Raw genomic sequence first — 13605 nt, 5'->3', positions numbered from 1 at the left:
ACATGGTTCCTTTAATTCATGAAATCAACTTCTATGTGCTGCAATAAACCGTCATAAACTGAATTGAAGAAACAAGCATAATCGGATTGCAGAAGTGCGGATATATTTCCAGGGGCTGAACTCTCCGACTCTTTTCAGTGGCAAAGGTCAAACACTTTGTGCATGCATTCGTTATGCACAATTTTTTGGGTCACGTCCAGTGAATTTCACATTTATAGCGAATAGAGTCCATGTTTGCATTTCTCGTCAATGTTGACGTATATGGGGTGTTACAGTTCAATTTGTCAAACTCTACTTCATGTATACGTCTCCTTTTCTCAATTGTCTTGCATTGGAAACAAATCTGCATCGCTTAATGTATGCGTTTGAAATACTCCTTTTCACAACCGTTGGCATGCTTTACAAGAAATACAGGACATCTGTTTCGCAAAGCGATTGATATAGCTTCTCACAACTGTACTGTTGATAGCTAGAATGTCTTCTTCCTGGAATATCAGCCAGAAAGCTGCTCTGCTAGCAGGGGCTTCTATCCCGCCAGGATATGCCTTGCTTCGATGGAAGTACCCTAAGCTTTGGACTGATATCAATTTCTACCTCAAAGCAAAAGCCTACTTCAAAACTATGGAACATATGCAGATTTCTAAACTCTTTATTCTTGATATTTTCGAGGAGCATGCCAGAGTAAAGCCTAACCATCCCTGTATTCTATACGAGAATGAAAGGTACACATACGGAGAGGTGGCGGGGAATGTGAACCGCACTGCTCGGTGGGTTATCGGTTCGGATCCCAGTTTGAAGAAAGGAGATGTTGTTTGTGTTTTATTACACAACGGGCCTGCAATCGTTTGGACTTGGCTTGGTTTGCAGAAGAAGGGTATCATAGCAAGTATGATCAATTACAACCTTAAAGGATCAGCTCTGCTGCATTGTATTAAGGCCAGCCAGCCAAAACATATCATCTTCGGTTCAGGTATATATACTTTAACACTACCAGTACTATGTTGACGTCATAAAATCACTCTAAAGTGATAAAACGTGTTTGTGTTACAACATTGTTATCAATATCTGAAGTTTTATATAATCCTTATAGAAGTGTTTAACTATTCTGTTTATAATGTTTTTCAATTGTTTAAGTCGTTTGACATAGTCATTGCACAAATTATATTATTTAAATAAGGTCTACGTTACGTCCAATCCAATGATTGAAGACAATTTCATGAGTAGCACTTTCTAATAAACACAATTAGTTGACTAACTTACAGGTATTGTTAGTTTGCAATTGTACAAGGTCGACGAAGCTTAATGTCTCTAGACTATAGTAACAATTGAATCTACTCCTTTTCTATTTAAACAGAGTTCATAGACGCGATCCTTGAAATCCAAGCTTCACTGCGAGATCTCAAGATTGGTCTGTGGATGATAAATGATGCTCGCATCCCTGGTCTTCTACCACCCGATGATGCGGTTACCATGGAGATATCTACCATGTCTGGAGAACACTTTCCTTCCGCTCCAACCACAGGTCTTGGTGATACAGGGTCTTATATCTTCACGTCGGGAACAACAGGTAAATGTCAAAATAAAAAAATTAATTTCTTTCGGCGATGTAGGCCGGCTTCGTGATGAGAAGCTGGGGTTAAAACAATTGTGCCGAAAAATTGTGATGGCAATAACATTCTTCTCTCTCTCTCTCTCTCTCTCTCTCTCTCTCTCTCTCTCTCTCTTCTCACCTCTCTCAATCTAACCCCTCACCCCCCTCTCTCTCTCTCTCTCTGTTTCCTATCTCCACTCTCCATTCTGTCTGTCTTGCCTATTTTTTTCTTTCTCGCATCATATAATACCTTAGGTTGGGGTAATAGATATTTACACAACCCTCCGATATACTGAATGGCTCAAAACTTTAAAAATGTATTTGGGCTTGATATTAATTACATACTTATGTCAGGCTATATCTATATTTCAAAGTTTTTTCCACACCATAACTCTTTTCATCGAGACACTGTTTCTTGATTAAACATAATGTTGCCATGCCGAAAAGAAATGGTCAGATGTGATGGATAAGTCATTTTATGTTATTCCGAATGAATTGATGTCTCTTTACATGATGCGCAGTGGAAAACACTGCAGTCTACATGAATACATTATGGTAGTTCTCACAGGTATTAGCAATGTTAGTCCATGGGCCAAAAACTAGAATGGCCCCACCCCTTAGACACAATCTTTAATGAAGTTTCTTTGTTAGTTAAGACCTTTAACTTTCAGAATGTACTTGTTTGTCGTAAAGTGGGTGATGGGTACCGTCTGTGTAACCACTAAGATTATTACCATGGAATCGGATCAGGAACATTACAATTTAGAAAATGTCATGTATTTGTAATACAGAAAGTTAAAAACCGATTTTAAAGATATGTGACGTCGAATTGCGGCCAATTAGAATCCTTTAGATGAAACCACCTTTCCTGATGGGGTTTTTAGCACAACCTTATAATAAAAGAATGAATAAGATCGTTCATTTGTTACAGTCTTTCGCCGTTATGGTAAAAATGGGGTACATGTTACTACACAAAGGTCAAGAAAAAGTGTTTCAACGGACGGAAAAAGAGACATTTAATCATTTTAAATAAAAGTGCGCGTCGCATCCACCCCTATCTTTTCATTTGGTATTTTAGCAAGAGTTTTAGAATGGATGCCATGCATTACCCTAAAATGCCGTCCAAAAAAAATCACATCTTGGCTGATATTCGTCATTTAATAGCATCATCTCCATGACAACAAAAACAAGGAAAAGCTATAATGTTGACATTTTTTCTCACTTTCCTCCCCTCTTCTCTCCTCAGGAATGCCTAAGCCGGCTATCATCCCTCATTCCAAGCCTTTGGGAGGGGCTCTCTTCTATCACCAGAATACGGGCCTATCAGCAGACGATGTCTACTATATACCTCTACCTATCTACCATTCAGCAGCACTCCTCATGAGCGTCTCAGGGTCCCTATACTTCGGTTAGAAAAAACGTTTGTTTTAATTGTATATATTTACCATATTATTCAAGCGAACTGGCCACAATCAATGCTGTAGTTTCCACTTTATAATAGAATCGGAAAATGTCGTGTCATTGCTAAATGTCGTAAAAATATTTCGGGAAGTGCCGGTCCCTGTGGACCCTTGGAGAACCATATTAACGAAGTCATAATCCTGGGGGAAAATCAAGAGAATCAAATTCCTACTTGTGCCCCTCCCCTCCCCCGGGTCACATGTTTCAGTTAATCATTGATGGGCCCCCGATGACCTAAAAGGTACCATCAACTTTTGTACATATCCTTCAAAACTTTTAAAATCGGTATTTAGTCATTATGTTTCCTTGTTAAGATACATCAATTTATAATCTTGAAGGTGTTAACGTCGACATGAATGTATGCAGTGGTTAATCATGATATTAGTAGACCCATGTGACGGGCTTTCAAAAACTGATGGTGGAAGTGGAAAAAGCCACCCTAAATCTATAGTATGCCGTTGTGGAAATACCCACTGCACTATACAACAAATGAGCGGCAGGGGTATTACTGTAAGCATTTAAAATGTAAGCGTTTAACTATGGAGGCCATTTTAAAATACCTCATTCACAGCAAAGTCGCCAGACCGCCAAAAACTGAATCAAAAGTAATTTACACCGAATCGCCAAGAATCGGTTCGGAATCAGTGTGACAGTATTACATCTCAATCACTGACACCAGCCCGACAAAATGTTTGCCATTGGAGGTATCATGTCATTTTGGTTCGGTCTGCATTTGGTCCGGTGTCGGTCCGGAGTCAGCCAGGTGTCGGGCTGGTGTAACTTGGTTGGGTTTGATCGAGGTATAAACTCTGGACCGGAGTAATTTTTTTTTTTCTTCAATTGAATGCTAACAGGAGCAACCATGGCCATAGCAAAGAAGTTTTCAGCGTCGCATTTTTGGGATGACGTCAGGAGATTTCGGGCGACCATCTTCCAGTATATCGGAGAGATATGCAGATACCTACTGGCCCAACCTAAGGTAGGATGGGAGAGAGAAACAGAGAGAGAGAGAGAGAGAGAGAGAGGGGAGAGAAGAAGAGTGAGAGAGAGAGAGAGAGAGAGAGAGAGAGAGGGAGAGAGAGACAGAGAGACAGAGAGACAGAGAGAGAGAGACAGAGAGACAAACAGACAGACACAGTGAAAGAGAAAGGGTGGGAGAATTAATTTTGGTCTTTGGCCGAATCACATCTTGTAAAAATTGTCGAAATAGATCTGAAACAAATACAATAAATCTAACAATAATTAGATGGCCTGTACAATATTATAAGTAGCCCTTATATTCCTTTTTGGTGTTTGTAGTTAGATCTTATCGTATTAATAAAATGTATGCAAGGGGTTAAACGCTTCAATTGGAAAAAGATAAATAAAATCTCTTGTTTATAATTATGAGGACTACGCCCTGCCCCACTCCATTATTAGTGGTGATATGGTGATAGGCAACTATCCATCTGCCCTAGAACTTCCCCGATGTATTATTCAAGCTAACGCCAGATCATGAATTACTGTGTAGTTATGATGGTATAATATCACGGAAATGGTCGACTGAAGTGAAACTTTCTGCAACATTTTATGTTTGTGCCTAAAGAAAGAGAACGACGGTGACTACCCTCGTCCTCTGAGGGCAATAGGTAACGGCCTGCGACTCGACATCTGGGAGGAGTTCAAGACGAGGTTCAACATCGATCCCATATACGAGTTCTACGGCGCCACCGAAGGCAACTTCGCTTTCATCAATACGGACAATCACCTGGGAAGCGTCGGCAGATATTCATGGCTTTTTAAGGTACGTACTTTCGTATACAGTGTGTCCATATAATGCGTTCTGATTATAAAATGGGGAATATTTATGTGTTTTTTTAAGGTACGGTGCGCGCATGTGTTTGCTTTAATTGCGCTCATTGGTAATGCGCGCTTAATTACACCTGTTTTAGTGCGCTTTTGGATAATCTTCAGTGAAAGTGCGTTGCCCTGTGTAGATAGTACCTCTATCTTCAATGAAAGTGCGTTGCACTGTGTAGATAGTAGTACTATCTACACAGTGTAACGAACTTTGTGCTTCTCCCATCAATAATGGGCGAACTATCTTTCATCACGTGATTTACTTTTGACCAATCGTAAAGCAAGATTCTTAGTATGTGGAATATGAGATGAAATAACAATTCAATATTCAAGAAAAACTTTGCTTTTAAAAGTCTTTAAAACCTTTTGTCACATGACAGAGGAACCTGGCCAACGTGGAGATCGTGGATTATGACTACGAGACTGGAGAACCAAAGCGTGGTCGAGATGGTCTATGTATCCAGATACCTCGTGGTAAGATTTTAGCACAGCAAGTACTTCGGCCACAATCGCTCACCGGTCAATACCCTACACTGAATGAATTCTTTTAACTTTATCCCCGGACAAAACATTTTACAAAGACCTATTCATGAATTCAAAGGGGACGCCATCCTCATATTGAGTTTGTTTTGATGAAAGCAGAAAAATGAGGGAATTGAAAGTTTGAGCTATATTCGATTAAAAATATGAAAGTTATGAAATGTTGAAGTTGTCATCATTGAAACACATGTTGGCAAGACCGTAACATTTTTGCGAACTCCTCTCCAATTTGCTCTGAACAAAACTTTTCATTAACTGTCATTCTCTTAGTTATTAATTAGGGAATAGATTTGTTACATACAGGGACTTCATAAAACAATTTGCAATAACTATATTTAGGGTGAATGTATGATTGAACAATTTCCTAAGGGACAATATAAGTTTTTGAAGTTAATTTTAGTACAGGGCAAATGGGAAAAGGAGCTCGCAAGATACGTCACAGAGTAAACACCCCGTAATGATCGAACTCAGGACGTTTCGTACGAGAGCCCAAACTCTTCACCAATATGCCACAGTAATTCCACAACCTGTTATTCCTTATATATATTTCGTCAAATTTCCTATTTCCGCCAACGCGGCAAATACGTCGCCATGAAATTTTCAACACGGCAAAAATCTCCTTTTCTCTTTAACTGTCAATATCAATCCATCTAAACCTACTTCTTGTTCATCCATTCATCTTATCCATTCATCTTTCTGCAGTCAATCTATTTATCATCCTCTCATTATATTTCTATCTATCTATCTATCTACACTGTCGCTCTTAAAGTTGGACTATTTTTGTTTTACCCCAATTTATGGAATTATTTAAAACGTAATTTAAAAATAATAGATCTAGATAATAGTATACATTGTCAGATTTTATTGAATAATAATTTGACAATGTGTGTTTTGCGTGACTGCTAATGCTACTATGCTTATCAACTAGGGGACCTAAAATATTCCAACTTTAGGAGCGACAGTGTATCTATTTATCTATCAATCTTTCTTTCTATCTATCTATCTATCTATCTTTCTATCTGTTTATCTTTTCCGCTCCTCCGTCTTTCTATTGTCTAAAATCTATCCCTGTATCACTTTAAAAAAAAAAATCTATTTCCATCTACAGGATCAGTTCTATAACACTATTTTCCTTGTCTGTCCATTGTCCATATTTTTATTTATCTGACTTCTCTTGTTTATTTTGTTAACCTTGCTTGGAAAGTTGCAATAGGCTGGTCACACATATTGTTTCGTTTCCACCCAGGCTCGACAGGTTTGATGTTGCTTCAGATCACGGAGCGAGCAGCTTTTGTTGGATACCGTGGACCAGAAGAGATGACACAGAAGAAGATTGTAAGGGATGTGAAGACGAAAGGAGATGCATATTTCAATACCGGTGATCTCATGAAGATCGATGTCGATGAATACGTTTACTTCATTGACCGTCTCGGAGATACATTCAGGTTTGTAAGATTTGTTGTCGTCGTTATCACAACCACCACCACCGCCGTAGTCATCATCATCAACATCGTCATCATCATCATCATCATCGTTATCACCAACACTACTACCAACCTCCTACTACCAGCACTGTCATTATCATCATCGTCATCAATATCATCATCATCATCATCATCATTATCATCATCATCATCATCATCATCATCGTCACCATCACCACCACCACTACGAGCATCACCACCACTACCATCATCACCATCATGATCACCATCACTACCATCATGATCATCACCATCATCATGATCATCATGATCGTCATCAGCATCACCACCACAACACCACCATTTCCCTCCTCGCCTTCCTCCTCCTCCTCCTCCTCCTCATCAACCTACCCTTGCGGCCTCCAACGTCGTAGTAGTCTTATTTCCCAGTCTCCATCTAACTGTAGCCAAATAAAACTAATCATTAGTCAGTCTTCATAAATGTAGTCTATCAATATTTGATAATGCAATGTTCCCACTGTGGTGGATGAACTTGTATTTGAAAATGAGATACTGCCTCCCCCCCCCTAACAAATGAACGCTCTGTGACCGGGGGGGGGGGGGCAGTTTCTCATTTTTTGTATCAATCCTGAGCGTTCTGACATAATCAATATATTATGTCAGAACGCTCAGGATTGATACAAAAACCAATCTGCACCGATCCTGTCCTTTTCTTATCACGCTCACTGTAACAAAGACATAACCTTTAATAATCATTAATAATGATAGCTATCTATATTGCGCACGTACCCACCCCAAGGGATGCTCAAGTCGCCTACAAAGTAGTCGTTTTTACACTGTCTTTATCCCAGCTGCCCTGAGATGCAAACGGCATTCAATGATTATATTCCTACCAGGCACCCATTTTAATACTACACCTCGGTCATATTGGTACAGAGTGGCGAATGTAGATAAATGTATTGCCAAAGGTTATTAGTGTCGCGGAGGGACTCGAACCGCAAACCACACTGTGAAAAGGTTGGGCAATGTTTTTTCAACACTTTGCCCAACGTTGTGCCAATAGTCAACCCAACGATCTATTGGGCAATATTTTGCCCAGTGGTATTGGTAAACGTAAGTACGCTACTTCACACGTGCATAATTGTTTCATATTTTGACCAAAATTTGGGCAAAGATATGACCCTTCAACTGCCCGACTATACGGTAGCCCACTTGTTGGGAAAATCTTGACCAACTGTTGGGCAAAATACGAAAATATTGCCCAATAGATGGTTGGGTTGACTACTGGCAAAGTGTTGGAAAATATTGCCCAACCTTTTCACAGTGCATGTGTTCCACAGTTCGGTGACATATCCACTTTGTTATTGTTTGATAGTAAGCAAATAATTACCGTTGCTAGAGGTGATGGGACAAACTATCACTTCCGAGGCGATCTGGATGTATTTCGCTTCGGAAAGATAGAGTATACATTCAGATCGCCGAGGAAGTGCCATCGCCATCGCCTGAAACCAAAAGGTCATTATTTGCTTTATATTCCACATCGGAAATATTTCACTACTTCCGTCGTTTTAGAGCAAGTATCAATTAACAGCTAGCAAACGGTGTACGATACGTACAGTGCGTGCAGTACGTACGTACATATACGCAACGTATACAAGAAAGTGCGTTGCACTGAGCAGATAGTACTACTACACAGTGCAATGAACCTTTTTTTCTTCCATCAATGATAGGCGATCTATCTTTCATCACGCTATTTACTTTTGACCAATCGTAGCGCAAGATTATTTGTATGTGGAATATAATTATCATTATAAACTTTACCATTATTATGTTTTCTTTTGTATTATTACTATTTTAATTATTATTATTATATTTATCATTATTATTGTTATCATTATTAATACTGTTATCATGCCTTAATATTATCATTATGATTATTATTACATAAACAAATATTGAATATAATGTAAATTCAAAGAAAATATCTATATAATGTGAATGTTAAAGTGCTATATGTTCATTCTCTCTATATACTCGTTGTATGTTGTATGTATCATGTTACATGTACATTTTATTTATTCTTCTATGTGAACAATGCATGTAAACGAAACGAATTTCCTTTTGGACCAATAAATTTGAATTGAATTGAATTGAATTGAATTAATAATATTATTATCATAATCACTACATTTTTTCATTCTACAGATGGAAAGGAGAGAATGTTTCCACAATGGAAGTTTCTCATGCTCTTGGTTTATTTCCAGCAATACTCGAAGCTAATGTGTATGGAATTCATGTACCAGGTAACACATGTACTTCACGAAGTCTCGGACGTAATCCCTTAGCAGAACTAGATTAATAAAATGAATAGGATCTAATTTCCCGCAGACAAGTCTGAGCATAATTTTTCAAGTAAACAGGGAAATAAAGTCCTCAGATATCAAATTTGCCGTCAAACATTAGGACGACAAGAGTTAAACCTCGATTCTCGACAGTCAACAAAGGAAATATGTCAAGATACAATTGGCATGGAAATGCCATCATGTCAATTGCCCCGCCACCTTTCTAACGACCTCCAAATGTGTAGATATTCATCAATGATTATTGACGATGTAATGTGGTGTAAAAAATAAATCATGACATTGAATAATGAAAGCACGATCATGTAAGTTATTGTAATAACTCGTAAAACATTTGATGAAATCTTTCACTTTCAAGGTCATGATGGAAAGGCGGGGATGGCATCAATTGTTTTACATAAAGGAGCCATCTTAGATTTCTCAGCTCTCTACCAGCACGTCATCTCTTCTCTCCCGGACTACGCTCGGCCAAAGTTTCTCCGACTTCTCGACGAGATGGATCTAACCGGTACCTTCAAGCACAAGAAGACTGAATTGGTGAAGAGGGGTTTTGCTCCAGATGGATACGGAGAGGTTTACATCGTTGAACCTTCAAGAAAGACCTATGAACCAATAAACCATGATCATATCAAGATGCTAACAGCAGGTCATTCTAAGTTGTAAAATATTTACAATATCGATTCATATCATGAACATACGAAAACGTTAACAACAAGTCATCTAAATTTTTAAAAAAGTTTACAACCTCGAGTCATATCATGATTATATCAAGATGTTAACAGCAGGTCATTATAAGTTGTGAAACACTCATGCAATATTATATATATATCGACTACTTTGAGAGGTCTCGCTCTTTTATAGGATCAAGGGGACCCAGTCGTGTCTCGGGTTCATGGGAGGATGCAATGTGTCCGAGAGCCAACAGCCAGGCCTCGAATATTAAAGGAGTCGATATTTCTTTTATATACCGAATTGACACAAAAATCTACCAATAATTCTTACCTTATCCTTTTCTTGTGTAAAGATTGGTTAAAACATCACGGAAAATCTGAGACACTGTCTGATAATCTTTGCTGGAGACATGACCGAATGATACAATCATTTGGGAAGCGCAGACAAAAAGCACTCTATGGTATCTGCACTCGCACAAATTCAGTTTTAACACGTAAATCAATGGGAATCGCAGCCAAATTTTACTAGTTTCCTGGTACCCGGAATCTTGCCGGAATCTCACTCTTGAACTATTAACCGGTACTGGCATTGTTCGTTTCATTACGGGAATGGCTAAAATCACGACTCCAATTTTCGACCAATCAGATGGCTAGGTTTCTAAAGAGAGGTATATAATATACAAATAATACGCAGCAGTGAAGGCATTAGTAAGTATTACCCACACAAGGTACGTTTGGAACAGTGTAACCGAGGGTGTTTGGACTGTTTCGAAGGTACCGAGTGTGGGTAACTTTACTAATGCCCGAACAAAATGATCTGTATTATTTGTTTTATAAGATGATGTCTTATAAAATGATGTTTATAACATGATTTTACTAATGACCGGTCATCAGTCAAATCACGCGTTAGGCAAAATAAATGCCTGGTCACGTGTACGCTTTCAACCAAACAATTGATTAGGATCCGCTTGATCGTCTTATAATCAACAATATAGTTCACGGATTTCTGACAATAGACTGAGGCGTTTTCCCGACTTTTCCTGCTAATTTTCTCAATATAAATCTCTCGTCACTATGTTTGAAATCTATACAAGATATAAGACGTTTTATACGTTACTTTGTTCCAATTGATATAGATTTCAGTTATGCTTCTTCCTCATATCTACGTTCAAACCTGCCTTTGAATATTGTCATGTGTTCCATTTTTGTGGATATCATGTAGTAAATCTGACCTCATGTAATATCCTCAGCTGGAGAAAAAAATACAAGCTTTTTTTTTTCTCTGAAGATTTCTCTAATTATTATGTTTCAGTATTATAAGAGAGATACGATATCACAACTCTTTGTGTTAACCTTCACAATAGTGTTGACCCTACATAGTTTTTGTCATATCAATATATCATATTAATTTTATCTTTGAATATATTATTACAAGCGTGATGTAATAATTGTTTAATTTGTTATGTGTTTCATGTGCTTTTATTGTAAATTGAATGTAATTCAGCCTTAGGACTGCCATTTTCAGTATTTTCAATAAACCATTCAATTAAAAAGAAAAAGAAAATTCAAACCCTCCAAAACTCCGAGAGAAACATTGACACTGGTCCAATGAAAAAGCCCTACAAGCATATATATTATATATTTTTCAATCCGGGGTAGTCCGGGTAGTCCTGGACGGTCCGTGTAGCGACCGTGTTGGCTTCGGGGAGGTCCGTAGTGGCACCGTGTTGACCCTGGTCGATAGGCATGTTGTGTTAGACACGGATCACCCCAGAGCACACCGGAACATACACGGTTCATGCCGGACCAAGCACGGATGAACCCAAAGAATGTACTTAAGAATAACCCTAAGAACATACTATTAACTATGGGGTAACGTGACAGCCCTTAAAATGTACTTAGTTCCCTGGTTGCATAACTACGAGCACTAAGCACTCAACTAACAAAAATCCTCCGTCGAAATTGTAACGGTAATTTTTTAGATTAAAGTAAGTAGGTACTTATTGATTGACTGTAGACACTTTGGAGTGATATTTCGTCATAGCCCTCACCACTCACCTTAACCCATGAAAAAATAAATAACAAGTTACCACAAATCAAATCGTAATCGTTCATTTTGTATATGGTTATTAGGTATAGTGTTTATGTAATCTGGAGACGTATCTTATGATCCCATGGGAATATTTTGTTATGTCAACACATATTTTTGGGGGAAAATACCAATGTGATGATTTTCTTGTACATAGAAATTAAATAAACTGTGATGGATAGAGTAAACATTGTCGAAGTTTTATTCGCAGATCACGAAGTTGCCGAGAAGCAGGTATATTGTAGAATGACAAATTGGTGAAACCATTGCGAATTCGACAGAGAGAAAGAGAGAGAGAGAGAGAGAAAGGGGGGAGAGAAAAAGAGAAATAGAGAGGGGAAGAGAGAGAGAGAGAGAGAGATGAGGGAGCGGGAAAGAGATACAAAACATGAACTCATTGTTGATAGAGCTAACCTGGATGTGAGCCAAAATGATTTGAATTGTGACAGGGCAAAATGTGTTTACCTACCATAAAGTTAAGTGGGTTCGTAAAAAGTGGAACACAGTTGTCGAATACGATATTATGTGGGAGTTACCTTTTATGATCAATGATATCCCATTGTATTTTATACAACGATATGTGAGCTAGATTCACGCGGTATATATTGCAGCTACGTGGGTAGCTTGAAACCCTGCGTACAGGAAGTACATGAACAGCATTATGATGGTGAACTCATTGTACTGTACCTCTCAATAGTTTGGACTACATGTATATATATATATATATATACGCTACAGTTTCACGTAAATATTTGCTAGCAATGATAGTAGTCAGGAAGTTGCTATTCGTGAACATAGTAGAATAAGTCAATTGTCAAATAAAGGCAAGTGTGCATGGGGACTACCTTTAATATCCACGTGAAGTTATTCGAATAATAACGTGTTATTTGTGGTACTGGAGTTGTATATTGCGTTGTTATCAAAATGTGATATAGCGAACATGGATGGTTCTTCATAAATTAAATGAGAGCAAGGAATTTTAAGAGCTGGAGTCCCAACTGGCATCACATTATTTCAAGCAGTTGCCGTTTTCTAAGGTTGCACAATAGAATCTACAGGTGTGCTGTTACCTTTGATGTCCTAGCTAGTTCGATGCCGCCAACAGCATTGGAAAGCTTGTGTAGTGATTGTTTTCACAAAGAAATATCGTTAATATTGCACGTTTTATTTAAACTAACAAGTGAAAAATCGAACAGATGTTAAAATATGAATAGAAAAGCCTTATTGTGTCAAGAAAGTTGATTACATTGTAAAATAGCATTTTTAATTTGTGGAAAATAGCAACATTTTACAATCCTAAAACCAGCAATTTGACACTTTTCCTTTTATTTCCGGCACACGAAAATAAAAAGTGAATTTGTTAAAGTACAGTTCGTTATGACGTTATGAATTATGCCAGATTCGTGCCCAAACATTCCCAGTCGAATAATTTTCATTACTATTTCAGGAAACTTTGCTCCATGTACCGTGTACTGCTCGTATTATTAGACGAGTGGTAGCGAAAAGCAATTATCATTACCAAAGCACATTTCACTTTGAAATTGGCCCGTTAGTTTTCAGCTAGGCAGGAAGCTTTGGTCTACATATCTGCACGGAAGATCCAGTTAAG

The 13605-nt window shown here is 38.1% G+C and overlaps 1 protein-coding gene across 1 annotated transcript; it reads left to right on the top strand.

The window, feature by feature from the left end:
- Positions 1 to 92: 92 nt before the first annotated feature.
- Positions 93 to 10672, top strand: LOC590108 (very long-chain acyl-CoA synthetase). Its single transcript, XM_030976357.1, has 9 exons — positions 93 to 970; positions 1355 to 1567; positions 2838 to 2999; positions 3907 to 4031; positions 4638 to 4835; positions 5272 to 5365; positions 6678 to 6876; positions 9082 to 9179; positions 9595 to 10672. Exons 1-9 carry the CDS (start codon positions 475 to 477, stop codon positions 9897 to 9899), a joined length of 1890 nt encoding a protein of 629 aa, XP_030832217.1. The 5' UTR covers positions 93 to 474; the 3' UTR covers positions 9900 to 10672.
- Positions 10673 to 13605: the final 2933 nt, after the last annotated feature.

Source organism: Strongylocentrotus purpuratus, unplaced genomic scaffold (genome assembly GCF_000002235.5).
Source record: "Strongylocentrotus purpuratus isolate Spur 01 unplaced genomic scaffold, Spur_5.0 spur5_scaffold_9, whole genome shotgun sequence".
NCBI lineage: Eukaryota > Metazoa > Echinodermata > Echinoidea > Camarodonta > Strongylocentrotidae > Strongylocentrotus > Strongylocentrotus purpuratus.
The sequence above is the reverse complement of the archived record's forward strand: the minus strand, read 5'-3'. Positions and strand labels throughout refer to the sequence as shown.